Source organism: Rhinatrema bivittatum, chromosome 9 (genome assembly GCF_901001135.1).
Source record: "Rhinatrema bivittatum chromosome 9, aRhiBiv1.1, whole genome shotgun sequence".
Taxonomy (NCBI): Eukaryota; Metazoa; Chordata; class Amphibia; order Gymnophiona; family Rhinatrematidae; genus Rhinatrema; species Rhinatrema bivittatum.
This window is the reverse complement of record NC_042623.1, coordinates 181,414,497-181,441,098: the sequence shown is the minus strand read 5'-3', so window position 1 is coordinate 181,441,098 and position 26,602 is coordinate 181,414,497. Positions and strand designations below refer to the sequence as shown.

Below are 26,602 nucleotides of genomic sequence, written 5' to 3'. Positions count from 1 at the left end.
TATATATATATGTTTTTGTTCCCCTGCATCAGGAAGGTGCCTTGATTCTGCTTCATGTACAAGTCAGTTGGCAAACCAGCCTTGGATGCCCTTGCCCATCATTGGGGCAAAGGTCTTCTGTAAGCATATCCTTCGATTTCCTTAGTGGTGAAGACTCTTGAAGCTTCGTGAGGACAAAGAGATTATAATCCTCATAACCTCTCATTGGCTGAGTCAGGTCTGGTTTTCACTCCTGTGGGAGTTGTCCATCCAGAAACCAATCAGTCTGGGGATTTCCCCAGATCTCATCATGCAGGATCAGGGCAGGCAGTGGCATCCCAACCTCCAGGCCCTGTCACTCACAGCCTGGATGTTGAGAGGTTGATTCTGCAGTCACTTGATCTGGAGCAGACAGAAGCCCATAGACAGTCCACCCAACTTTTTGTTTCTTTTGATAAGGATAGGTTGGGTGCTGCCATTGCCAAACAGACAATATCCAATTGACTAGCAGATTTCATCTCCTGTTATGCTCAGGCAGATATGTATCTTGGGGCTCATGCCAAGGCTCATTCTGTCAGAGCCATGGCAGCGTCAGCGGCCCACTTCCGCGAGTAGTTCCCTTGGAGGAGATCTGCAAGGCTGCGACATGGAGTTCTCTACACATTCGCTTCACATTACTGTCTGGATAGGGATGGCAGATGAGACATTAGGTTCGGCCAGTCTGTCCTTCATAACCTGTTTGAGGTGTAGAATCCAACTCTCCTATCCTAAGGCCCATTGTTTGGGTTCAGGCAGCCTCCCTCTCTGTTACCAACAGCATCAGTGTTGTTGTGCCCGTTGGCATCTGGTTAGGTATCTATTGGTCCCCTTTTGTGTTGGGGAACAGCCTGTAGCTAGGTATTCCCCCATTAATGAGGACTACCATCCTGCTTGTCCTTGGAGAAAGCAGAGTTGCTTACCTAGAACAGATGTTCTCCAAGGACAACAGGATGTTAGTCCTCACGAAACCCACCCGCCACCCTGTGACATTTGGTTTCTCCTATTTTTTATTTTTAATCATAATTCTATGTTAAGAGACTGAAGAGGGACCCCGCATAGACGCATGATATAGGACATGCTGGGCTTGCTCAGTGTGCCTAGTCAAAGTTCTAGAAAATTTGACATAAGTTTTCCGTGACAGGGTTCCATCTGATGATGTCACCCATGTGTGAGGACTAACATCCTGCTGTCCTCAGAGAACACCTGTTACAGGTAAGCAACTCTGCTTTCTATGGTAAGAAAAGGGTTGCTGCATGTGATAAACTTAGGATTTGGCCAAGAGAGAGAGAGGGACATCTGCTTTAATGCTTCTCAATATATCAGTTGGTCATTGTGGGGGCAAAAGAGTTACTTGGGTTTTAGCCATGAAGTTTGAAAGAAATCGGAAAAAAATTCATTTTCACTCAATGCACAATTAAGTTCTGGAATTCATTGCCAGAGGATGTGGTTAAGGCAGTTAACATAGCTGGGTTAAAAAAAAAAGGTTTAGGTAAGTTCCTAGAGAAAGTCCATAAATTGCTATTAATCAAATTTACTTAGGGAATGCTTATTACTGCTTTAGTAGCATGGGATCTATTTAATATTTGGGTATTTGCTAGGTACTTGTAATCTGGATTAGCCACTGTTGGAAACAGGATGCTGGGCTTGATGGACCCTTGGTCTGACCCAGTAAGGCAACTTCTTATGTTCTTAATCTGGGAAGTTATGCAGCTAGAGCTGCAAAAAGTACACGCTTTGAGGAATTTGTTATAGGTCAGGGGCTAAAACTGTGTGGATAAATGGGATTTCCCAGCATGCATGCTTAGTTTTCCCCAGTGAACTATACCCACAGAATGTGGGTGAAAATACAGAGTATTTTGTATCCAGGCAGATTTTAAGTAGCTTCGGTTTTATAATCCATCCAAACTTACTCGGGTCCAAGTCCTGTGTATGTCGTTGCTAAACAACTTACTCAAAATCGCCCCATGCATTTTTAATTGAGTTAACATTGTCATTTGCCTCCCGATACCTTCTGTGTTCTCAGGAAGATCCCTGGACCCCTCTGTACCTATTAGGCATGCAGTCTCCAATGTGACTGGAGCCTTGGTATTCGGGCGTCGCTTCTCATCGGAGGACAGAAACTTCCAGCACCTTCTAAAAGCCATCAATTTTGTGGTTTCTTTCAATGGCACCCACTGGGGCCGGGTAAGCCGCCTTCACTGCTTCCTCCCCATCAGGTTACAATTCTTGGCATTACAGCAGCACACGGCATTCCCTATCCCTGGCCCTAGGTGGAGTCTCTGGCTGGACTTGGCAGCGGCGTGGAACGGGCCTCGTGCTGTAATGTATTTGTGAGCCGAGCTGCCGGGTCTCAGATAAGCTTTCCATGTACTGTTTTCCAGCTGAATAACAGCGGCTGCTGTGCATAACCAAGCTAGCTCTGTTTCAGGAGGTGAATACACAGAATGTGACGGTGGTCGTTCTGTTAACCCATTAGAAAGCAGTTTGGTGCTACTTGTTACTGGAAATCAGTAGCTGGAAGGGGCACCCGAGGCTCAGAATTTAGGAGCATTGCTTGAAAGTATCGTGGCCAGGCAATGAATTTAAGATCTAATTGGGATACGATATCATTTATCATGAAGAAGGCTCTTTGCTTGCCCCGGGAGTGTCTGTTTTGCACCAGTGGGTAATATCACAAAACTTGCTACTCCCATTATTTGGAGGGGGGCTTTCTGACACCATTGCTCGTCTGCTGCTAGTACTAACTGGATCCTGCTAGCAGCTGCAGTAAAGAGCATTCTTCAATATAAGCTAATCCACAGTTTAAGTGTAAAAATTAGTCACCTCCTTGCAAAATCAGCCTCCTCAAATTCTGAGCATGAAGCTGTTACCTCTACTGTTCATGCCTTCCTTTTAGCCATCATTATTTGCTGCATATGTCTGATCTATTGATGGAAAAGTGTGAAATGAACAATGATGATGACGGTTATGATGATGATGATGATATGAGGCTGCATTTCAGGCAGCTGACCAGTCCTGATGTTTTATCCTTTAGCAGTGCTGATTACAATGGGATTTTTTTTTCTTTCAGAGCAGCATTGAACTTGTAGCAGTGGTGAGAACTCATACCAATTCTCCCTCTTTCATCTCGTAGCTGTTCGATACTTTTCCAAGGCTGATGCGCAGAGTCCCGGGACCGCACCAGGAGGTGTTTGTGTATGTAGAATATGTACGCAGTTATGTAAAACAGGAGATAAGAAGCCACCTGGAAAACCCATCAGATGAACCAAAAGATCTCACTGACTTCTATCTGGCTCAGATATCCAAAGTGAGTGCTCTGTCTAGTCCTCCTCTCTTGTAGTCACCAAAGAAGGAAGGGTGAACCGGTGGTAGAAGAGCCCGACAAGAGACAAAAGCCCTTCTCCAATCCGACTATTTCACCAAGGCATACGTCCTCCAAGGAAATCTCTGTCCTGATTTTCAAAAGCATTTACACATGTAAATAGGCCTTTGAAAATTGCTACAGTATATGCCACAGATCTGTCAATAGGTTTTACCCACATTAAGTGGGTAAATGATTTTTGAAAATTGCTACGATAGTATTTTACATTTAAATGCCTAACTTTTTGGAAATTCACCTGCTCTAGTTTCGTTTATTTAATTTTTTGATGAAATTGCAGAATCGTAATAAGACATCAATGCGAAGAATTTGAAAATAATTTATTACTCACTCCAAGTTACATTTTGGATGAGTCACAAACACCAGACATAAAATAAAGAGAAAACAGAAAAGACGTTACAAATCACAAAAGCAGACTTCATCAGTATGCGAGCACCTTACCTGCGTACTAACTATTAATGTCAGCCTGCAACATGGCAAATGCCTCATTATGGGTAGGTTTATTTATTTATATCAGAAAACCAAAACACAATGGCCCTAGGTGGCTAACAATAAAATATTCACAGTTAAAATGCAGTAAAACAATAAAAAGATAAAATAAAACATTAAGACCATTAAAGCTTACTGATAGGCCTGTTCAAACAGTAAGGTTTTCAACTGTTTTATTAAAGGTTTTTGTACATTAAATAAAACATTCTTTCGGAAATGCTTCAAGTCAGTGAGTCAGGCAGAACATTCCACATTTTGGGGTTTGCTATAGCAAACGTACAATTTCTCATTTCACACAAAGACGTGTATCTCCAGTAGGTTTTTGCCTTGTGAGAAAAGGGGAGTATAAATCTGTAGCAATGTGCTGATGTTAACTGGAGCCTTTGAGTAGAAAACCCTGTGAATCACAATGAGGATTTTAAATGTTATCTTCGATATCTCCGGTAGCCAATGCAGTTTAAACAGAACTGGGGAGATAAATTCATTCTGCATCACCTGAGCTGCATGTATCCTTGCTTCCAGCAGGCCAGTATGTGCTGTATTGTAGTAATCCAGTCTGGGAATGACCAAGGCCTACAAAACTGTCCAGAAATAACCAATGGACAGAAAAAGTTTAAGTCCTACGACATTCACTTGCGATTTAAATGAGAGAGTGGTATCAAATAGTATGCCTGGATTCTAGTCCTGATTAGAAACAAGAATCTTGTTATCTCCAAACTGAATAAATAATGAATATCTGTTGCGTAGGAGGTGGATCCTTGAGCTGCGGTGAGGTTGATGCAACCCGTAGGTGAGGGCCTACAGGTCCCCACCATCAGCAGGCGAAGTGGGCTGAAGCTGGAGCACCAGCACACAGCACTATTCTCAAAATGTGCATGATAAAAGTTTAATAAGTTTACCTCACAGCTAACTTAATAGTAATACACAGAACATGTGAATTTTACCTGTGAATAAGTAACCTACAGGTATACATGGTCAAGACCTACATCACTAAGCAATTGAGAGGTTTTTTTTTATGACATAATGTAACCGAACACATTCACCTTCTTTAATTTATGTGCCTGCTTGTAAACCGTTGTGATGGTATATAACTGTACGGCGGTATAGAAAAGATTTTAAATAAATAAATTAATACAGCCTCCCAAGGAGAGCGGTAGGTTTTGCCAGGCTTGCAACCGGTTGCGAGAGTTTCGCAACAAAGGGGAGATATTTAGCGAATACAGGGCTGCTGGGTCATTTGAAAGATTAATGCCCAAGTAATGAATAGTGCCCTTTGCCCACCGTGTTGCGTTCGTGCCTGTTCTTGCCCTCGCTCCATCCTCTCTACCTTGGTGGCGACTCCCTTCGGGCCTGATGGACAGATGCTGCCGCGGCGTCTCCTCGCCGCTTCTCCCCGGAATCCCCAGGCTGGCCTGATGCCTCGGATCCGCTATGTTCCTGATGATGTAAGGGCACGCGCTCCAGAGTTTGTACCGGCAAGGGCGCAAACCTCGGGGGCGTCCCCCGTAGTGACGTTATCCGCTTCCAACTTAAAAGGTCTTTGCTTGCAACTACGAATCGAGTTAGCATGGGGGGAATTCTCTCTCTGCTGCTCTGCCTCCACAAACTTACCTAGGGTACCCGCTCCTCGGGGGCCCCACTCTCTCTTCTTGATTTCAGATTGGTAAGACGGGATCTGGTACTTGCTCCTCGAGGGCCTATGTCCCTGAATGCTCAGAAGACTCCTTACTGCCTGGAAGTGATCGCAGACGTGAACACTGTGAGTTCTATTACAGATAGGAATCGGTACTCGCTCCACGAGGGCCTATGTTCCTAATCTCTGAAGACTCTCTTCTGTCTAAGAGGTTATCGCAGGTACGGAGATCGTGAGTTATCATTGAAGATTGCAGATAGGAACTGGTACTTGCTCCACAAGGGCCCATGTTCCTAAAACCCTTCAAAAACTCTCTTCTATTTCAGAAGCTATTGCATACCTATATCTGGTGCATTACTATTTCATATTGCAGATAGGAACCGGTACTCGCTCCACGAGTGCCCGTGTTCCTAAAACCCTTCACTGACTCTCTTCTATCTCAGAAGCGATTGCATACCTATATCTTGTGAATTACTATTACAGATTGCAGATAGGAACCGGTACTCGCTCCACGAGGGCCTATGTTCCTAAAACCCTCCAAAGACTCTCTTCTATTCCAGAAGCCATCTCATACACAGATATTGTTAGTTCTTATTCCAGACTGCATATAGGAACCAGTACTTGCTTACGGCTCCTGTTCCTGAATATACTGAAGATTCTCTGTTGCATAGAAGCCATTACAGATATCTACAATTGTGAGTGTATCATCTACTACTGGTTATGTATCCAGCATACCCTGTCTACTCACTACCTATAGTCTCTCTCTACAGCTCAGCAACCCAGAGATCACAATTCCACTATCTGAGGGACTTCAGCCCTGCCGTGCACATCCGCTCACTATTGCCGCCTCTGGTGTTTCTACTTTCTATCTAATAAAGAACTATCTGTGTTTGTCTCCATACTCCAGCCTAGCCGGTGGTCCCTCTCAGGATATCCTCCTGGGGGCGCTGTCATCTGCCATCGGCCCAAGGATTCACCAATTTACATTAAAGTGTTCATTCCTTACACTACTAGAGCGGTATCATAACAGACTGCCACTCTGTGGGCAACCAACCCACAACAGATCACTAACTCCATCTATGGAGTACAACGGACTGCTGGCTGCTCTCCTCAGGGGAGCAGATTCCATAACAGATTGCTACTCCTCCTCTCTGGAGGAACAGATCTACATCAGGTTGCTAACTCCTCTCCTTTGGAGGAGTTGATTACTAACAGTCTGCTAACTTCTCCCCTCTGGGGAAGCAGATCCATAACAGATTGCTACTCCTCCCCTTGGGAGGAGCTAATCGATAACAGATTGCTAGCTCCTCCCCTCTGGGGGGCAGATTCATAACACACCGCAAGGGGGAAAAGCTCCTCCCATCTCTCCTCAAGAGCATCTGGATAGCCTAAGGCTTCAGATTTCCCCCAGTTTATCTTAAGACCTGAGAAGCCTCCAAATGTTCGGAAGACTTGCAGCAGCATGGGTAGAGATCATTGGGGATCAGTTAAAAACACCAAAATATCGTCCGTGAAAGTGGTGTATTTAAATAAAATACTTTGGAATCATATCCCTCGGATCTCACGGGTGGACTGGATATGTAATAACAAAGGTTCAAGGGTCAATAGGAAGAGGAGAGGGGACAAGGGGCAAACCTAGCTTATTGTGAGCCATTAACAATGATAGAAGTGGAGGGGCTTTCATATAGTAGCTGAATGCTGTTGAAGAAAAAGCCCTCAAAACCCAAATGACACAACAGATGAAACATGTAACCCCATTCCACCTGGTCGAACACTTTTTCAGCATCGAAGCTGACCACCAGGTAAGGCTCCTCCACTCTACGAAACAGTGTCATGGCAGTCAGTACGAGCCGAATATTGGTTAAACCATAGCGCTGTCGAACAAAGCCCACTTGCCCAGAATTGATTAAGGCTGGCATGAAAGTAGCCAGCCTATCGGCCAGGATTTTTGACAAGTAATTTCTGGTCAAAGTTCAGTAACGAAATAGGGCGATATGATGCCAGAGAAAGGGGCTCCTTACCCGGCTTAGAGATCAACGTGATGTGAGCAGAGTTTGCAAACGCAGGTTATTTCCCAGACTGAGCTAATGCATTAACAGTGGAGGCTAGAGGGGCACCCAACTCATCCACCAAGTACTTGTAAAATTCTGCTGTGAAGCCATCTGGCCCTGGGGCTTTGAAGCGGGGCTTTGAAGTGGCGGGCGTTCCAAATGGCCAACTTAACCTCCACCTCTTCGATAGGATGATTTAACCATTCGCATTGTTCCGTCGTCTGCTTGGGAAGTTTCATCCATGAACAAAACTGTTCACATTGGTCTGAGTCCCACCCTTCAGAGGTATATAAAATGCTTTAAAGCTATCTAAAATAGCGGGAGTATCATTAAACACTCGCCCCTGGGAGGAGCGTACCGCTGTAATGTGTCGAGGCATATGGGCGGACTTGAGTAGGTTAGCCATCATCTTACCCACCTTATTGCTAAATTGAAATAGCTTATATTGATAGTACAGCAGGCTTTTTTTCATCCTCTGATGTATCAGAGAATTTAGTGGCAACTGGACGACAAGGAAGTTTTCTCTATTCTATTAAGACGGGAGTTGGAGTGAAGCACCGCGCGTTTGGCACGATTAAATTGGGCGGTCAAGGATAGTAATCGCTCGTCTACCATCCTCCACTGGAGCGCTAAATAGGAAATGATATCCCCATGTAATACTGCCTTAGCAGCGTATCAGAACAAAATCGGGTCCTCGGAATGGCTCTTATTGAAGGAGGAGTATTCTTGCCATTTAGAGCGAAGGTGTTCATGGAAACTGTGGCCTCCGCCAGATAGTAAGGGAAACGCCACAACGGCAGAGATCGGAGTTGGGCTGGCCACGTAAGCTCTATCCAAATAGGAGCATGGTCTGAAATGACAATTTCGTCAATGCTGGCCTCGCTGAGCTGAAAAAAAGCATGAGTACTGATCAATAGGTAATCTAACCTGGAGTAAGTAGCATGAGCCCTGGAGAGATGGGTAAAGTCAGTCTCAGTGGGATGGAGAGTCCTCCATGCTTCGGTCAAATTGTTATAGACCTGGTCCCCAGAGGGGAGGAGTTAGCAATCTGTTGTAGACCTGGTCCCCAGAGGGGAGGAGTTAGCAATCTGTTATAGATCTGCTCCCCCAGAGGGGAGGAGTTAGCAATTTGTTATGAATCTGGCTGCTGGATACTCCCATTGAAGGAGGAGTTAATAATCTGTTAGTGATCACCCCTCCAGGGGAAGCGGAGTTAGCACTCTGTTACGGATCTTGCTAAGGAGTAGCAATCTGTTAGTGCTCTGCTCTTCTGGAGGGAAGGAGTAGCAACTGTTCTGATTTGTTCCTGTAGAAAGATGAACCAGCAACCTGTATTATTCCCACGGGGAGATAGCTATCTGATATGGATCAGCTTCCGCAGAGAGAAGAGTAATGGTCTGATGTGGGTTGGCTCCCACAGAGTGGTAGATGAATAATACCGCTCTATTAGTGTAGGAAGTAACACTTAGTAGAAATAGTGAATCCCTCGGCCGATGGCAGATGACAGTGCCCTCAAGTGGAGATCTTGAGAGGGACCACCGGCTAGGCTGGAGTATTGAGACAAACACAGATAGTTCTTTATTAGACTGGAAGTAGAACCACCAGAGGTGGCAGTAGTGAGTTGATATGCCCGGCAGGGCTAAAGTCCCTCTGATACTGGAACTACAATCTCTGAGTTGCTGAGCTGTAAGGAGAGACTATAGGTAGTGAGTAGACAGGGCATGCTGGGCACAACCAGTGGTAGATGATACACTCACAATTGTAGATCTCTGTAGTGTCTTCTTTATGCAACAGAGAGTCTTCAGTGTGCAGATACAGGAGCCGCAGGCGAGCACTGGTTTCTATAGGCAGTCTGAAATAGAACTCACAATAACTGTGTATGGGAAGGCTTCTGGAATAGAAGAGAGGCTAGAAGAGATTTAGGAACGTAGGCCATCACGGCGCGAGTACCGGTTCCTATCTGTTAATCTGTAATAGTAATCCATAAGATATAGGTATGCGATATCTTCTGAGGAAGAAGAGAGTATGAGAAAGGAATTAGGAACATAGGCCCTCGTGGAGCGAGTACCGATTCCTATCTGCAATCTGCATTGGTAACTCACGATCTCCGTACCTGTGATAACGTCTTAGACTGAAGGGAGCCTTAGAGATTAGGAACAATGGCCCTCATGGAGCGAGTACTGGTCTGTATTAGGACTCACTGTGTTCACGTCTGCAATTGCCTCCAGGCAATAGGAGTCTTCTGAGTCTTCAGGAACGTAGGCCCTCGAGGAGCGAGTACCGGATCCCGTCCAACAATCTGAAAACAAGAATAGAGAGAGCGGAGCCCCCTAGGAGTGGGTACTCCTGGTAAGTTTGAAAAGGCCGAGCAGTGGGGAAGAATTCCCCTTGCTGACTCGGAACGTAGTTGCAAGTAGCGTGGATTGCCGAAGCAAGTCCCGTTGGAGTCCCTTGCTAACTCGCTTGTAGTTAGCAAACAAAGACCTTTTAAACTGAAAACAGATGACGTCATTACGGGGGGATGTCCCCGTGATTCGTGCCCTTGCTGGTACAAAGTCTGGAGCGTGCGCGCACGCCCTTACGTCATCAGGAACATGGCGGATCCGTAGCATCAAGCCAGCCCGGGGACACCGGGACCAAGAGGTGGGGAGAAGCCGCGGCTGCATCTGTCCATCTGAGCCGAAGGGAGTCACCACAAAGGTAGAGAGGGTGGAGCGAGGGCGAGAATAGGCACAAACGCAACACAAATGCAGAGAATTCTCAAGAAAGGCTATCCCTCTGCTCGGTGCTCTAGGAGACCCAGCCCCATATGAAGTATTGAGACAAGGATCCTTGGGGCCATTGAAGTCACCACCCACTATCAGAGTCTGGTCAATAAAGGGGAGAAGATGCCCATACAACTCCTTAAAAAAACCAGGAGAATATTGATTAGGGGCATATAAATTACAAAATACCAATTTAGTCTGGTGCAATTCTGCTATCAAAATAAGATACCGGCCCAGAGGGTCTTTAATCTCTGTGTGAACCCCACAACCCCCAGAACAACTTTCCCATAATCAGAGTTTTTATAATCTTCTCCTTAAATCAGTCCCTTAGTAGCTGCACTGCACTTAAAGATGATCTTTAAACACTGGAACCTTCTCACTTCCCCTTAATGTACTTTTGCACCTCTTTGCAACATTTGCAACCTTTTGCAGACTTCCCATAAGGGCAAAATCTCCACTTTAACTTAACACATCCGTTGACTATTAATCTACACCTTCTGTGGCACATAGGGGCTACATAAACAATTACATACAAATTCATTGTAATTATACGATACTGATCAATTTCAAGAACAAATCTTGAGTACACACACATGAAACTCTTAATCTTTTTGGATACTTCCTCATTTGGTTGAAATATTTATTTCGGATTTTTTTTTTTTTTTTTTATATACCGACATTCTCAATACAAGTATCGAATCAAAATATGAGATGTTATATTTTGTTTAGCAGCCTGACTTGGGGCAAGATTTAAGGTTTTGGCACAATTAGGATAAAAAAAAAAGTACAAAAGCCTGAAAATTGTTTTGCTGATTGTTCATCTTTTGGTCAAGGGTATAATTTCCAGTAAAAAATTCCACAGTAAACCTATGCGAAGCAAAGGAGGTAGAAAAAGAAATGCAGGTTTTCTGCCCCTAAATTTAAGGATTGGGCAAAGCCCTTTTTGCACCATAGTAATAGTAACATTGGCATTTGGATCAAGAATTTAAGAGGCTGGAACAATCTATTTTCTCCATTAGAAAATAACATAGTTTACGTGATATCTTAGTACATTCTAATGACTCAGTCCCTTTATTGGAGACAAATACATCATTTTTGGCCATTTTCCTTGTAATAATTGTGCTGTGTGTAGTTTATCACTATCTCTTCGTTCCTTCATGCATCCTCTTTTGGGTAAGGAGTTATTTTTAAGAGCGTCTACTACATGTGATACTGCGATTGTTGTTTATGCCATTCAGTGTCTCTGTAATTTATTATATGTGGGTAAAACCATGAGAAAAGTGAAGACACGAATTATGGAACATTGTAGCTTGAGCATTGGCGGCATTATCAACATTCTGTGGAAGATGTACATTTTTTTGTATTACAGCAGCTGACAAGTAGATGTGATGGAGACCTTAATAAGTCATCGTTACGTGCAGAGCAACGCTGGATTTTTACTTTGAAGACTTTGGACCTGAGAGGTCTCAATGATAAAATTCATTGGTTGTCATGTTTTTTAATTTATATTTTTTGTTCTGATTGGTCTCTTCTGATATAAAATCCTTTATTGGGAGATAGATTACATGTGACATGGAAAACAAGATGGCGTTACTCCTTTGTTATGATCCTTTGATCCGTTCAGTAGGTCTTCTTCCGTTTGTAAATAGATATATATATTAGTTTTCTATGTAGTTTTTGCTTTTGATTTATATATATATATGATTTTTTTTGCAGTATTAATGGTGCTGATGTTTGGTATATTGGAGACCGCATTTCAACCTTACTGAACCATTTATATTTAAGAACATAACAGTTAGATTTATGGACAAGGTTTGTCTTGATTGTGGGTGTTCTGCCTATAGTGGGTAATAATATGTTTGATGTGATTGTTTTATGAGATATTTGGATTATGAGAAATATTGTATTGTTTTTTAGATGATATGAGATGACTCTTTGACCATAGTGGATGTAGAAGATTATGTTACCAATAAATGACATCCTTTGTCCTGTTGTGATATCAACTTGAATCATCCGCTTTGAAGATAATTTGATTCTACTCTGGAAATATATAATTGTATCCACTGGTTTCAAATATTGTGAAAAGTATTGTTGGCTTCCTTAGCTTCGTGGACCCCTGGGCCGATCAGGACAGGTGAAGGGTCACAGCAGGCGTCCTGACCGGGAGGCGGCCAGGCGGACTGGGCGAAGACTTGGGTAGTGAACCTAGGTGGAGCCCTACGCGACCAGGGGCTCGGCGGCGAAGTGGAGAATGGTAGATGCTGGGCCCAGGATTTGAAGACCTTCACCCTGGAGACCGGTACCCCCCCGAGAGGAGCTCGTAGGAGTCCGGCCGCTGGGACTTTTGGAGATTCGCCCTGGAAGCCGGACCCCCCCAGGAGGAGCCTGTAGAGGCCCGGCCGCTGGGACTTAGGAGACTGTTCGGGGCTGTGGAGAGAAGAACCGAGGAACAGCGAAGGTCCGAGATGGGATCCGGGAACCAAGCCAAAGGAGCAGACGGAAGCGTAGTCAGGAATCAAGCCGGGTCAAAGCTAGGAGTCAGAAGAAGCGCCAAGCCAAGGGAGCAGACGGAAGCGTAGTCAGGAATCAAGCCGGGTCAAGCCAAGAGTCGGAATCAGCAGAACGCAGCAACTAGACAACAGGGGAGAAGCCTGTGGAACCTCGTTGCAAGGCAGGGAGTGTAGGGACTGCAGGGCTTAAGTAGCCCTGCAGCGTCTGACGTCACCAGCTGCTCCTGTTGTTTTCCCGCGCTGGCCCCTTTAAGTGCTGGGGCTCAGCGTGCGCGCGGCTAGGGGGCGGTGCCAGCCGCGGGAGGATGCCGGCTGCTGCTACGGCGCGGCAGTGCCGTACTCGGGGCCTGCACGGCCCGAGGGGAGCTGGAGGAGGAACGAGGCCGAGGCGCAGGAGGACGCCGGCAGCTGCTATGGCGCGGCAGCGCCGTACTCGGGGCCTGCACGGCCCGAGGGAAGCGGGGGGAGGAACGAGGCCGGGTCGCAGGTAGGCGGCGGTTCCGGGGCCGCCCCGGAATCGCAACATGTATATATAGTGAACCCCCTCCTGGAAAATCTTTGAGAAGTGAAACATGTTGAGTGGGAAGTCCTCTGTGATTTTTTATTTTTTTGTGTATGTATGATGTATGAGTGGTGGGTGGTATATGTTTGTTTGTTTTTTAATATGAATGAGTCCTTGTAGTAGATACATTGCTGAAAATAAAATGCATTTTTAAAAATATATTTTTGTAATTTGGATTATATATGTTTTGTGGATATATCAGTCTCTTAATTTGTTATGATAAGTGTATGATATATGTTATAAATTGCAGATAAAAACCAAAATAGTGTCATGGGCTTTGGCGAGTCACTCACAGAAGTAAAATAGGACATGTTTCTGTATTCACAGTAAGAGGCTGGTTCTGCAAGTTTCTTCCACTTCTCTACCTCCAGGTTCATTCTCCTAGCACCACCTGGTGTTGAGCCTTATTATTTAGAAGTTAACTATCACGATAAACAGTCCATCCAATCTGCCCAGCTTATGCTCAACCACTTTGGGAAGATGCCCACATACATTTCCATCTCCCCTGTCTCTCAGGTCTTTTATCTTTCCTCTGAGGCCTTTCCCCATCCTTCCCAAGCACGTCCAAAATCTGTCTGCCCCCTCACCTCCAGGATACACAGCTAAGTCCTTCAGTCTCATCTCATAAAGCTTTTGGGGCTGCAGACCCTGCAACATTTTGGTTGCTTTTCTCTAGACTGCCTCTAATCTCTCACTGTCCTTTCTGAAATCCACCTTCCAAGCAATGGTGGATTTACGGGTTTGCCACCCCCAGGCACTAGTGGTGCTGTCGCCCCCTCCTTCCCCTGGACAAGGGACAATGAGCAGAAGGTCCAAGGCACAGACCTTTTTGTTCTGCTCTATCTGCTCCATGTTCACCTCCTCCCCTTATGTTTCTGAGTGACAGGAGGGGGGAGGGCTGGATTAGGGAGCAGAGTGGCTTTTTTAGATTCCCCAAAATGGGTGTGTGGGGGCATGGGGCAGTGGAACCTGGAATAGGGAGTAGAGCATAATTTTCTCTGCTCTGTCCCTTCCAGCCTCACTCCTTCCCTCCTGTTCTCTGCTGAGTGAGATTCAGCACGGCTGGAAGAGGCAGGAAATCTTCAGCTGGCCTGCTGCCTCCCCGGGCATACCCCTAGCATGCCTATTGGGAAATCCAGGCCTGTTTCCAGGACTGAACACCACTACTCTTAGTGAAACCTCACAAACGACCTGTGCACACAGAGCATCACCTCCCTTTTTTCTGCTGGTTCTGCCTTTTCCTCTGCACTCTAGCAGTCCTCTCTGGCTCTGCCCACTGCTTCATCACCCTACTTTGCTACCTTGAGATCATCAGAACGATCACCCTGAGGTCTCCTTCCTCACCCTCCATTGTATACCACACTGTGTACCATTCCTGCATTTTTTTTTGCACCCCAGATGCAGGATTCTGCACCAGAATTTGCTTGTACAATTTTTTTTTCTGTGGAATTATTTCCTTTAGAGGTTGAAGGAAAATAAATCTTTCCTGCGGCTTTTTGCACTCTTGCCAATACTTGAATGTGATCCATAGTGCTGGCAGAACTTACAGTCAGCGTGAGTAGCAGGTTCACAGCTCTGGGGATGGGTTTCAGACTTTTATTGCTTAACATTCACAGTAATATGCTGGACAGCCCTAACCTCCATTCTGATTGATAGTATTTGCTAGTCGTTTCCTCCTGTTTTCTATCTGCAGACCAAAGATGATCCCAACTCCACCTATGATGAATCCAACATGATCCAGCTGGTGATTGATTTCCTCTTAGCAAGTTCTGATACCATTAGTACCACCTTGCACTGGGCTGTTCTCTACATGGTGGTGTACCCAGCTGTACAAGGTGAGGGAGGGAGTGGTATACTAGAGATTTCACTTTCAGTTTATGGAATTTGTTTGATAAACTAATTCCCTACTGTTTAAATATTCTTCTTTAAAACATCATGGTCTTATATGCCATTAGTGACCTGACGGGGATAGAATGTTCTGGGAGCCTGTTCCTGAATTCTGACCACTTTTGAAAATTGCTATAATATATGCTATTGAATTGTCAATATATTTTACCCTTGTTTAAGTCCACTTAATGCATGTAAATGGGTTGCTGAAAATTGCTACGATGGTATGTTAAATTTTAGTTTTCCTTTGAAAATTGATCCATATGTGTCTCTTCTTAGAGGAAGTGCAGAAAGAGCTTGATGCCGTCCTCATACCGTCCCAGATAGTCTGCTATGAAGACCGGAAAAGGCTACCCTACACCAATGCCGTCATTCACGAGATCCAGCGCTATGCCAACATTGCATCGGTGGGGCTTGCACGGCAGTGCACGAAAGACACAAGCATACGGGGATTCCTCATTACTAAGGTAAGGAAGACACTTTAGGGTCTGCCTATTGCTTGAAGAGGGTCCCTGTGCAATGCCTCTTTCTGAGGACAATTCACAAACATTAAAATGTGCTCATCAGTGGAAATAAATAAATATGACTTTGGTGGATGGCCTTGAGAAAAAGGAGGTAAGGAAATACTTAATATGCCAATATAGAATCTCCTTCCTATTTGTAATGATACTGGATGCCAGGCGGCTTCCCCTGCCAGCAGCGGCCTTCAGGGGGCCGCACTCAGTCCTGCTCTAGCCTGTATCTTGAAGGCTGCATGATGCATCAAGTTGCCCTGACTCCTTGCTTTGGCCCTCCTTGCAATTATCTTGCCTTGCTAAAGGTTCCTGTTTACCTTACCTGTGTGTATAACTTGCGTTATTCTTGTGTTCCCTGTACGTACCCGGATCAGTCCAGACTGCTGGGTTTTGCCTCCCTTCCAGCAGATGGAGACATAGAAAAACTTGAAGGGCACCCCTTGTAAGTATGGTGCACCTCCTTCAGTATTTCACTGTCTCCAGCAGATGAAGGTGGCAGAATCTGCGGGTCCTGGTACTTAGGTGTTTAAAAACAAAACAAAACAAAAAAAACCAAACAAACATCAGGAATCTATATTCAGTCTTGCTAAATCAGAGCTATTTCTTTAAAAAAGAAAAATAAAAGAGCACTTTGCCTCCCAAGGGGAAGTTTCTTCTGAGCTTCCCTCCTTGGTTGTAGGCTTGGCAGGGGTTAGCTTCTAGCAGCCCTGATTCCTGGAGCTATTCAAAACCGCTGAGTAACTGGGGGGGATTTACCGGTGGGCCGGTCCCTCTCCCCCTGGCCCAGAGAAGGTAGTAAATTATTCCTCTGGTGAGGCCTCAGCTTCTAGCTAATTGCCGCGTTAAAAAAAAAGGGTTTTCAGCGGCGCATACGGTCTCCTGGGCTCCGGAGGTTATTTTTAGGTTCCCTCCTCTGCACCGCGATGATGCCGCGCACCTCATGTTATGGTGCCTGTGGTGCAGGAACGGCGGCCATTTTGTGTTCCTTTGATGCTGCTGCAGATTTCTCTGTAGGGGGAGGGGATCTCCCTCCGCAACTGTCTCCACACGATCAGAGCCCTGAGTCTCCCCAGGACTCGTCACCAGCCTCCCCTGAGCTTCTAGGGACCCCCCTCCCCGTGGAGAAATTTAAAGGGCTAGTCCCTTTTTTCGGCAGACTTTGTCTTGTTAATGCATAAGGCTTATTTAGCTAGCCTTATGCCATCAGGGGATCCAGATCCTAATGTGGGTCAGCTGGTGACTGGACCCCCCCCCCCCCCCCCCCGAAGGTTTCTAGGGTGGATCCTCCTGAGGTGTCTAGCATTCGGGTGGTCCGGGGAGTGTTGGGTCCAGGTGACCACTCGGCTGAGGAAATCCCTCTCCGGTGGATGTGGTTACAGCGTTAGTGTAACTGGGTTTAAAAAATGTTTGTGATCTCTGGGCCTTCTTGCTCCCTGGCATACCTTATAGCCTCTGGGCTTTCTTGCTCCTTGGCTTACAGCCTATCCAAGCCTTGCTCCAGACTACCTAGCCCTTCCAGCTTTGCCCCAGACTAACCAGCCTAGCTCCAGTCTGTACATCCTTGCTCCAATAGTACACAATCACCATGAGTCCCCCAGAACTCAAGGGCTCAACCTGCAGAGCAGTGGGCTGTCTAGGCGGAAGACCATCCCTTGCCTGCCCAGCATCCAGCCTTGCAGTCCTGTACTGCTTTTGGGGTGATGTACCCTGAAACCAGAAATCGTGACATACAACATGTACTGCCTTCTGAAAAAAGATATTTCAAAAAGATTATTTGCTAAATAGCAGACAAGGGAGACACAATAGATTGATCTGTTCTCTGTACGTACCAGGATCAGTCCAGACACCTGGGTTGTGACTCCGCACCAGCAGATGGAGACAGAGCAAGACTTGTCGGGCACCCTCACATATAGTAAGGCGCCACCCACAGCTCGTCAGTCTTTCTCTGTCTCCAGCAGATGGAGCAGGTTCACCCACAGGCTCTAAGGATCCATGGGTAGTTGTTTAGCTAGTCAGGGTTGTTGGATTTGGTTTAATTTGGTTTAATTGTTGGATATATATAAAAAAAAAAAAAAAAAAGGAAAGTTATAGAAAGGCTTCGCTTGTCCTGAAAGCCTCTCAGGGGGGTTGCGAGGTCCTGAGGGGACTACCCCTCCCTGGTCGAGGCCGCTGCTGAGGGTTGAGGACCCGGCCTGTCTCTGGCAGCAGCGCCGGGGGTGACACCGGGGAGCCCGGTTCACTCACCCCCGCTGGACCGGACACTTCAGGACCAAGGTCAGCGGCAGGTAGAAAAAAAAAAAAAAAAGTGACTTTGTTTCTTTCTTGCCATTTTCGCCGTCTGTGAGGTTGGCTTTGGTTTTGCGGGGGGAGCGTTCCGCGGGCGGCTTTGATTTTTCTCTGGCCTCTTGGCGGCTTCGGCGGTCCGGACTGGTGCGGGGCTTGCCGAGGGGCGTTTCGGGCCGCGCGTGCGGCTCTGCGCGACGGGTTTTATTTTCCTTGTCTATCGGGCGGTGAAGGGCCGTCCGACGGCGGTCGGGAGGTTCGCGCTCGACCGCGATCGCCGCCGCGCGCTGCCCCTGGAGGAGAAGGCAGGGCCGACCTGTTCCCGCTCAGCGCGGGAACGGCGGCCATTTTAGGGTCCGTAAGGGAGGCCACACGGCGGTCGGTGGAAAATGGCGGCATGCCGCCGGCGTTGTCTCCCCAGCAGCGGGACCCCGGGGGGGATCCCCCGCGGGGGACTGCTCCTTCGGCGGTTCGGAGTCAGGAGGAGGCCTCCTCCGATTCTGAGGCCTCATTTTCGTCGGCCCTCGCGGTGCCTTGAAGTAAATTAAAAAAAAAAAAAGAGATAATAAATAATTAGATATATGCTCAAAACGGAAGGGATCGTCGGTCAAAGGGTCGGTCTGATCCCCAGAAGAAGCGAGCAGGGGAGGGTCCCTGGAGAACCGTGGACCCGCTTAGAGAGCGGCGCTCGAGCCGCGGGGGCCCCCAGGAGACCGACTCCTAATTGGCTTCATCCGGGGACGTAGACCCTGATTTAGGGGCCCCGCGTGACGACGGTGCGCACGCGGATACGATCCACGCGGGACACAGCAAGGGTACCCCTGCGGTGGAGGGTGCCGACCCCAAGGTGGTGTGCTTGTTCCGCAAGGAGGAGCTGGCACCGCTTGTTCCGGCTATTCTTCTGGAAGTGGGTGTGGATGCCCCACCCAGGGAGCCTAGAAAGGATTTACCAAGATGGGCCTGATGGGACCCGCGGTGGCTTTTCCGGTCCATTTTTCCGCTTCGGATATTCTCTTTCGAGAATGGGTCACCCCGGAGTTAGGCTTAAAGGTTAGTAGCAAAGTTATGGATAGCTGTATCCGTTGCCGGAGGACGCGCTGGATCCCCCGCGTCTTCCCCGAGTGGACGCAGCGGTTTCGGTGGTCACTAAACGGTCGACGATTCCGGTGACGGGGGCCACGGCGCTCAAGGATATCCAAGACAGAAAGCTGGAGACTCAGCTCAAGAAAGTCTTTGAGGTTTCGGCTCTGGGCGTACGGGCGGCTATTGGCAGTATTTGCCCTGAGAGCCGGCTTGCGCTGGGCTCAGGTGCTCAGGCCAAGGCGAGCCTCTCGGGTGAGGAGGCGGCGCAAGCGGACAACTTGGTGGCGGTTATCGCATACAGCGCGGAGGCGATGCACGACCTTCTGCGGCCTTCGGCTAGAGCCATGGTCTCGGCAGTTTCGGCACAACGTCTCCTGTGGCTCCGTATTTGGGCGGCGGATGGATCTTCTCAGGCACATCTAGGCTCGCTCTCTTTTAAGGGGAAGTTGTTATTTGGCAAACAACTGGACGACCTGATGCAGTCCCTTGGTGAAGACCGGGCGTTCAAGTTACCGGAGGACAGATACAGGGCCGGGCTTCGTTTTCCAATAGGTCTCGCGCTGGTGGGCCCAGGAAGTCGCGGCCACAGAGATCGTCGGGGGCCCCATATAGATTTAGTTCCTCTCGACGGTCGTCCTGGTCCCAGTCCTTTCAAGGAAGGACATTTGGACGGCAAGGCGGTTCCTCCTTGGGGACCGGTCCGAAGCCCGCCCAATGAAATGCGGAGGGCCCCTTCCCCGCAGCTGGCTCCATTGGTTACACCGGAGGTAGGAACCAGGTTGGCACGGTTTTTACGGGGAATGGGCCAGGATAATCATGGACCAGTGGGTCCTCAGCGTGATAAGACACGGTTACGCGTTGCATTTTGCTCGGGTGTTGCATTTTGCTCGGGTTCTGGCGGACATAGTTCTGGTGTCCCCTTACAAGGGAGGCATCAAACGTTGGCAGTCCGGGATACGCCGCGACGCCTAGAAGACCTGGGCGTGGTAGTTCCCGTGCCTCCGGGACAGCGTCATTTGGGCCGGTATCCCATTTACTTCATAGTGCCAAAGAAGGGGGGCATGTTCCGACCCCTCCTGGACCTCAAAGGAGTTCAACAGATGTCTCCGCGTCCCTCGATTCCAAATGGAGACGATCCGCTCAGTCATAGCTTCGGTTTGACCAGGGGAATTCCTGGCGTCGCTGGATCTGACGGAGGCTTACCTCACATCGGAATTCGGCCGTGCCATCAGCGCATGCCCCTACTTGGACGATTGGCTGATTCGAGCCAAATCCGAAATGCAGTGCCGACAGGCAGGCAACAGGGTCCTGCAGCTCTTGCAGTCGCTCGGATGGGTGGTCAATCTCGCCAAAAGCCGGCTGGTCCCCACCCAAACCCTGGCATATTTGGGAACGCTGTTCGACACGACGCAAGGCAGGGTGTTTCTGTTCATGGAGCGGGTCTGCAAGCTGCAGGGTCCGGTGAGCCGTCCTGTCCCTCCGGATTCCGCAGGGGTGCGATTACCTGATGGTGTTGGGATCGATGGCGTCAATGTGGGCGCTAGTCCCTTGGGCGGTCGCTCATCTATGTCCATTGCAATCCGCATTGCTCTCCCGCTGGAGGCCGGTGTCTGAGGAGCTTTCTCTTCCCCTCCCGCTCACGGATCAGGCGAGGTCCAGTTTGCAGTGGTGGCTCAAAACCAACAATCTGACACGCGGAGTGTCTCTGCTCATGCCCGCCTGGGCGGTAGTCGCCACGGATGCCAGCTTATCCGGCTGGGGGGCGGTTTTGCGGGGGCCGCTCGGTGCAGGGACAGTGGTCCAAGGCACAGTCACAGTGGTCCATCACTTGCTTGCAGACCAGAGCGGTCACGTTGGGCGCTACAGTCGTTCCTCCCTTTGCTCCGGGGGACTTCGGTCAGAGTGTTGTCGGACAATGCGTCCACAGTGGCGTATATCAATCGCCAGGGCGGTATGAAGAGCCGTGCGATGGCGGAGCAGGCGCGGCTGCTTATGCTCTGGGCGGAAAGAAATCTGATCAACATCGCGGCGTCCCACATCGCCGGAGTGGACAATGTCCAAGCGGTTTTCCGCAGTTGGCCTCGGTTGGATCCGGGGAGTGGGAGCTGCCGGAGATGGCTTACCACCTAAGTTGCCAAAGGTGGGGAACGCCACACATGGATTTGATGGCCACCGCTCAGAACGCCAAGGCTCCCCGATTCTTCAGTCGACGGTGAGAACGAGGAGCCGAAGGGGTAGATGTGTTGGTACTCCCTTGGCCCACGGACGTTCTCCTATATGTTCCCTTCCTGGCCTCTGATAGGCAAAGTCCTTCGTCGATTAGAATCGCATCTAGCGGAGGTGGTCATGGTCAGGGTGGTGCTGGAGTGGCCATGACGGCCATGGTTCGCGGACCTCTTGCTCTTGGCAAAGGAGGCTCCTCTCCGTTTTCGGGGGGACGCGGCTCTCCTGAGGCGGGGTCCGGTATGTTTTGGTGGACGTGGCTCACTTCGGCCTCGCGGCGTGGCTTGAGAGGAAACGTTTAGAGACAAAGGGATAGTCGGATGCGGTGGTTGCTACCTTGCTGAGTTCTAGGAAGCGGTCTACGTCTTTTGCCTACGTCCGGGTCCGGATGGTGTTTGACGATTGGTGTAGATCGCGTGAGGTGCATCCGGGGTTACCATCCGTGCCGGATATCCTCGCTTTTCTTCAGGCATGCAGCGTCCTCCGAATACAGGTAGCGGCGCTTGGCTGTCTCAGAAGAAAGGTGCACGGTCGGTCACTGGCTCATCATCCAGACGTGGCATCCTTGTCCTTCCCGGACTCTTAATTTGGTGCTCTCTGCTCTGTGCACGTCGCCTTTAGGAGGGCGACACTAACAGACCTTACCCTGTAGGTGGTTTTGTTCTCGTAGCAATTGAGTCGACGAGGAGAGTTTCAGGTTTCAGGCGTTACCTTGTCGAGAGCCGTTTTTGCGCTTCTCGGATTCTGGAGTCTCTCTGAGGACCGTTCCTTCTTTTCTTCCGAAGGTGGTGTCTGCTTGTCTTTTGAACCAGACGGTTGAATGGCCTGTTTTCCTGAGGACCCGCGGGCTGATCCGGATGCCAAGGTGTTGGAGAAACTTGATGTCCGCAGAGTTCTGCTCCGTTATCTGGAGGTATCGAATCCTTTTTGGGTTTCGGACCATCTTTTGGTTTTGTTTTCGGGTCCAGCAGGGCGGCTCTGCTTCTCGAGTGTCCATTTCTCAGTGGCTGACGGCAGCTATTTCTCCTGCGTACCTATTGAAAGGTAAGCCTGTTCCGGTGAGCCTCCGCGCTCACCTGGCGCGCGCTCAGTCCACCTCGTGGGCGGAATCTTCGCAAGTGTCGCCACTGGAGTTCGCAGGGCGGCAATTTGGAAGTCGCGCGCTCAGTCCACCTCGTGGGCGGAATCTTCGCAAGTGTCGCCACTGGAGTTTTCGCAGGGTGGCAATTTGGAAGTCGTTGCATACGTTTGCTCGACACTATCGGCTGGATGTTCAGAACCTGGATTCAGGGGGTTTCGGGGGGAGAGTTCTGCGAGCGGGACTCTCTGGTTCCCTCCCTCGGTAGTTCAGCTCTGGTACATCCCAGGTGTCTGGACTGATCCTGGTACGTACAGGGAAAGGAAAATTAGTTTCTTACCTGATAATTTTCGTTCCTGTAGTACTAAGGATCAGTCCAGGCTCCCGCCCAAGTATTGTTTTCGGTTTAAGAAGAGTCCGCTCGGTTGGTTTCGATTGTTTTTCAGTATCTGTTGGTCCTCTGGTTCTGGAAGTTCTGATCCAGCTGAGGGTTTTTGGTTGAATCGGCCCTAGTGTGGGGCGGTATAGTTAGTTAGTTTGGTTTCATTGCAGTTTTGCTTTGACATTCGTACGACTGACGAGCTGTGGGTGGCGCCTTACTATATGTGAGGGTGCCCGACAAGTCTTGCTCTGTCTCCATCTGCTGGTGTGGAGTCACAACCCAGGTGTCTGGACTGATCCTTGGTACTACAGGAACGAAAATTATCAGGTAAGAAACTAATTTTCCTTTATTAGGGAAGGTAATACTGAGAGGTGCTTTCATTCAATCATCCCACTTGCCATACTCCATCCATCTATTTTATCCATTTATTCAGTCTGAGAAATGCTGTTTCTTCTCTTGCAGGGCACCATCATTATTCCAAATTTATCTTCTGTCCTGTTTGATCCCGAGCATTGGGAGACCCCTCAACAGTTCAATCCCAGTCACTTCCTGGATGAGGGAGGGAATTTTGTGACCAATAACGCGTTCCTACCTTTCTCTGCAGGTAACTCACTCACATGGAGCAGTTCTAACCCCTCTATCTCTCTGGTGAGGATCTAACTCCAGATCTCACATTTCTCCCCGCAGGGCACCGTGTGTGTTTGGGGGAACAGATGGCTCGAATCGAAATCTTCATCTTATTTGCCAGCCTGCTCCGGGCATTCACCTTCCAGCTGCCAGAGGGAGTGACTGAAATCAACAAGGACTATATTTATGGAACTGTAATACAGCCGCATCCATATGAAATCTGTGCCATCCCACGCTGGACTATACTGCACCGTAGACCATGAGAGGTTCCCATCAGGCAGCCATCTCTTTAAGCGCCCTGCTTTCCATGTGGGATCAACTGCTATCAAGCATTCAGCAGGCTGAACATCTATCAAATAAGAGAATTGTGCAATCAGTGTGATAATTAAGGGCAGAATTTTATCTTAAGAATTTGTTTAGGGAACATACAGAAGCCTTCTTTCAGGAAACAGCAGATGACTTTAGCTGTGACATGGGATAGTGCATTATTTCATTTAGTTAAGGAACATGAAGGGGTCAATTTTGAAAGACTTACGTGGGATTTTATTTTTATTTATTTAACTTTTTTATATACCAACATTCAAGACGGTGGTCCCATCATGCTGGTTCACAAGAAACAGGGGTGAAATTATAATAAACTTTACCATTTAAACAATAGTGCAGAAAAGCAGTTACATATAACAAGGAAAGCATGTACACATGCATGTACACATAATCAGGTGCATTGAATCTGCACACAGAATTGTGCGGGAATGCTTTCCTGACAACTTACACTCTAAGAGGTAGATTTTAAAACGCCCGCATACATGCAGGAGTCCTGAAAATATGATAGAGAGAGAGAACACACCTCTGTATAGGGTCAGTGTGAAACCATGCATCAGTCCAGACGCCCTCCCTAATAATTTTGGGGTTGGGGTCTTTCTCTGCTCGATCTGCCCTTCTGACTTCTCTATTCTGGTTATCTTATTCGGTTTTCGCCTCGGCTTCTTTGAGGCTGTTCTACAGTTCTTTTGCAAGTTCAAGTTGTGGCGCCAGTTGCCTTCGCTACAGATTACTTTCTTGATTTGTAAACTTGATCCATCCTTCTCTGTTTTCGGGCTCTGATATTCTCTATACTGAGGACTCACAGAGGGTGCACTGGTTTATGAGGCAGCACCCTCCGAAGCCTTGTCTGACTCCATCTACTGGATGGGGGACATAACCACCACCATCTGGACTGATCCATGGTACTACAGGAACGAAAATTAGCAGGTAAGGGATAATTTTCTTGTATTCTTTGTAAAACTGACACCACTAAAGATATTTAATCCTTATAAGCAATGAAAAGTCTAACAAGAGGAGTCGGTTTGTACACTGCAATCTCTCTAGTCTATGCCCACTCTGTGTACTGGCACTTGATGTGCATCTTCACAGGTGGAGTGGAGGAGTACCCTAGCGGTTAGCACAGCAGGCTAAGAACCAGGCTGACATTCCTTGTGACCTTGGGTAAGTCCCTTCACCCTTCATTGCCTCAGATACAAATTTAGATTGTGAGCCCTCTGGGGATAGGGAAATATCAAATTCAAAAAAATACTATCCAATAACTATATCAATTGACAACAATTTATTGAATGTGTGTTGGCAAGACCATCATATTGACAGGCATGCAAAGTTATCTGCAACCATTTTTTGCCTGAATATATTTAAATATTTGAATGTGATAATTTTTGTTTCCTGTTTTGGACTTTGTTTATTATTATGCTAGGGAAATATCCTACAGTATCTGAATGTAATCTGCTTTGAAGCTCTGAAAAGCAGAAGAGAAATAAATATTTTATTTATTTATTTATTTAAAACTTTTATATACCGAGGTTCAGGTAACAAGGTTACTAATCACTTCGGTTTACATTCAACATTGAAAATGACTTAATAGTGTCTTACAAAGAACAAGGAAAGAAGAACTGGGATACAACTCATTTTAAATAACAAATAACTAAGATACAAATGACTAGGATTAAAACTTGTACGCAAAAAACCTGGTGAGCAAGAGTTGATAAGTAATAAGTTGCTACTGAATCATGAATTATTGTGCAGTGGTAAAACATAATGATTTGTCCTGGGTGGGATGAGGCGAGTAGAATCAGACTCCGGCGAAGGCTTGGTTGAACAGCCAGGTCTTGAGCCTTTTTTTGAAGGTGATTGGGCATTGTTCGAGCCTACGGTCTGAAGGGAGAGAGTTCCATTGTTTAGGGCCCGCTGTGGAGAAGGCTCTTTTGCTTAAAGATGTTTTGATTGGGGGGCTTTTAGAGAACCTCTTTGTGCAGATCTCATAGGACGGGAGGTGGAATGCAGCTGCAATGGGATCCTGAGGTCAAGAGGGGAGGTGTTGTGGATAGCTTTGTGGATGATTGAAAAAGTTTTGAAGAGGATTCTAGATTTGATAGGGAGCCAGTGGAGATTCTTTAATATTGGTGTTATGTGGTCCCTTTTGTTTGATTTAGTTAGAATCCTGGCTGTGGCATTTTGTAGCATTTGGAGCTGTTTTAGAGAAATGGCTGGGAGACCAAGTAAAAGTGAATTGCAGTAATCAATCTTTGAAAATATGATTACTTGCAAAACTGATCTGAAGTCATGGGAGTGGAGTAGGGGTCTAAGTCTTTTTAAAACTTGGAGTTTGAAGAAGCATTCTTTCATGGTGTTGCTGATGAAACTTTTGAAGTTCAGTTGGTTATCCATGATGACTCCAAGGTTTCTGATCAGGGGGGATATAGTAGGTGGTTCCACAGGGTGTGTGTTGGAGAGCTGGTAGTTGCCATCTTGGGTAATGAGGAAGAATTCTGTTTTGTTGGCATTGAGTATTAGGCTAAGGTCTGCAAGGAGATTGGTGATGGAGATAAACATGAATTCCAAAAATGAAGGGTTTCGTGCAATGATTTGGTAATTGGAATAAGGATTTGGACATCGTCTGCGTATAAGTAGTGGGTTAGATTCAGTTTGGATAGTAGGTGACAAAGAGGGAGCATGTATATGTTGAATAAGGTCGGAGATAAGGAAGATCCTTGAGGGACTCCTAGAGTGGAACTGATAGGATGAGACTCTTTGTTGTTAATCTTGACTTTGTAGAACCTGTCTTGTAGG

General features: G+C 47.4%; 1 protein-coding gene across 1 annotated transcript in view; it reads left to right on the top strand.

The window, feature by feature from the left end:
* Positions 1-26,066, top strand: part of LOC115099603 (cytochrome P450 2J5-like) — a 71,555-nt gene extending 45,489 nt beyond the window's left edge. The window contains exons 4-9 of the mRNA XM_029617336.1: positions 2,042-2,202; positions 3,152-3,325; positions 15,101-15,242; positions 15,574-15,761; positions 23,321-23,462; positions 23,546-26,066. Of these exons, the coding sequence (XP_029473196.1) occupies positions 2,042-2,202; positions 3,152-3,325; positions 15,101-15,242; positions 15,574-15,761; positions 23,321-23,462; positions 23,546-23,748 (1,010 nt within the window). The 3' untranslated portion in view covers positions 23,749-26,066. The remainder of the gene's footprint in view (positions 1-2,041; positions 2,203-3,151; positions 3,326-15,100; positions 15,243-15,573; positions 15,762-23,320; positions 23,463-23,545) is intronic.
* Positions 26,067-26,602: the final 536 nt, after the last annotated feature.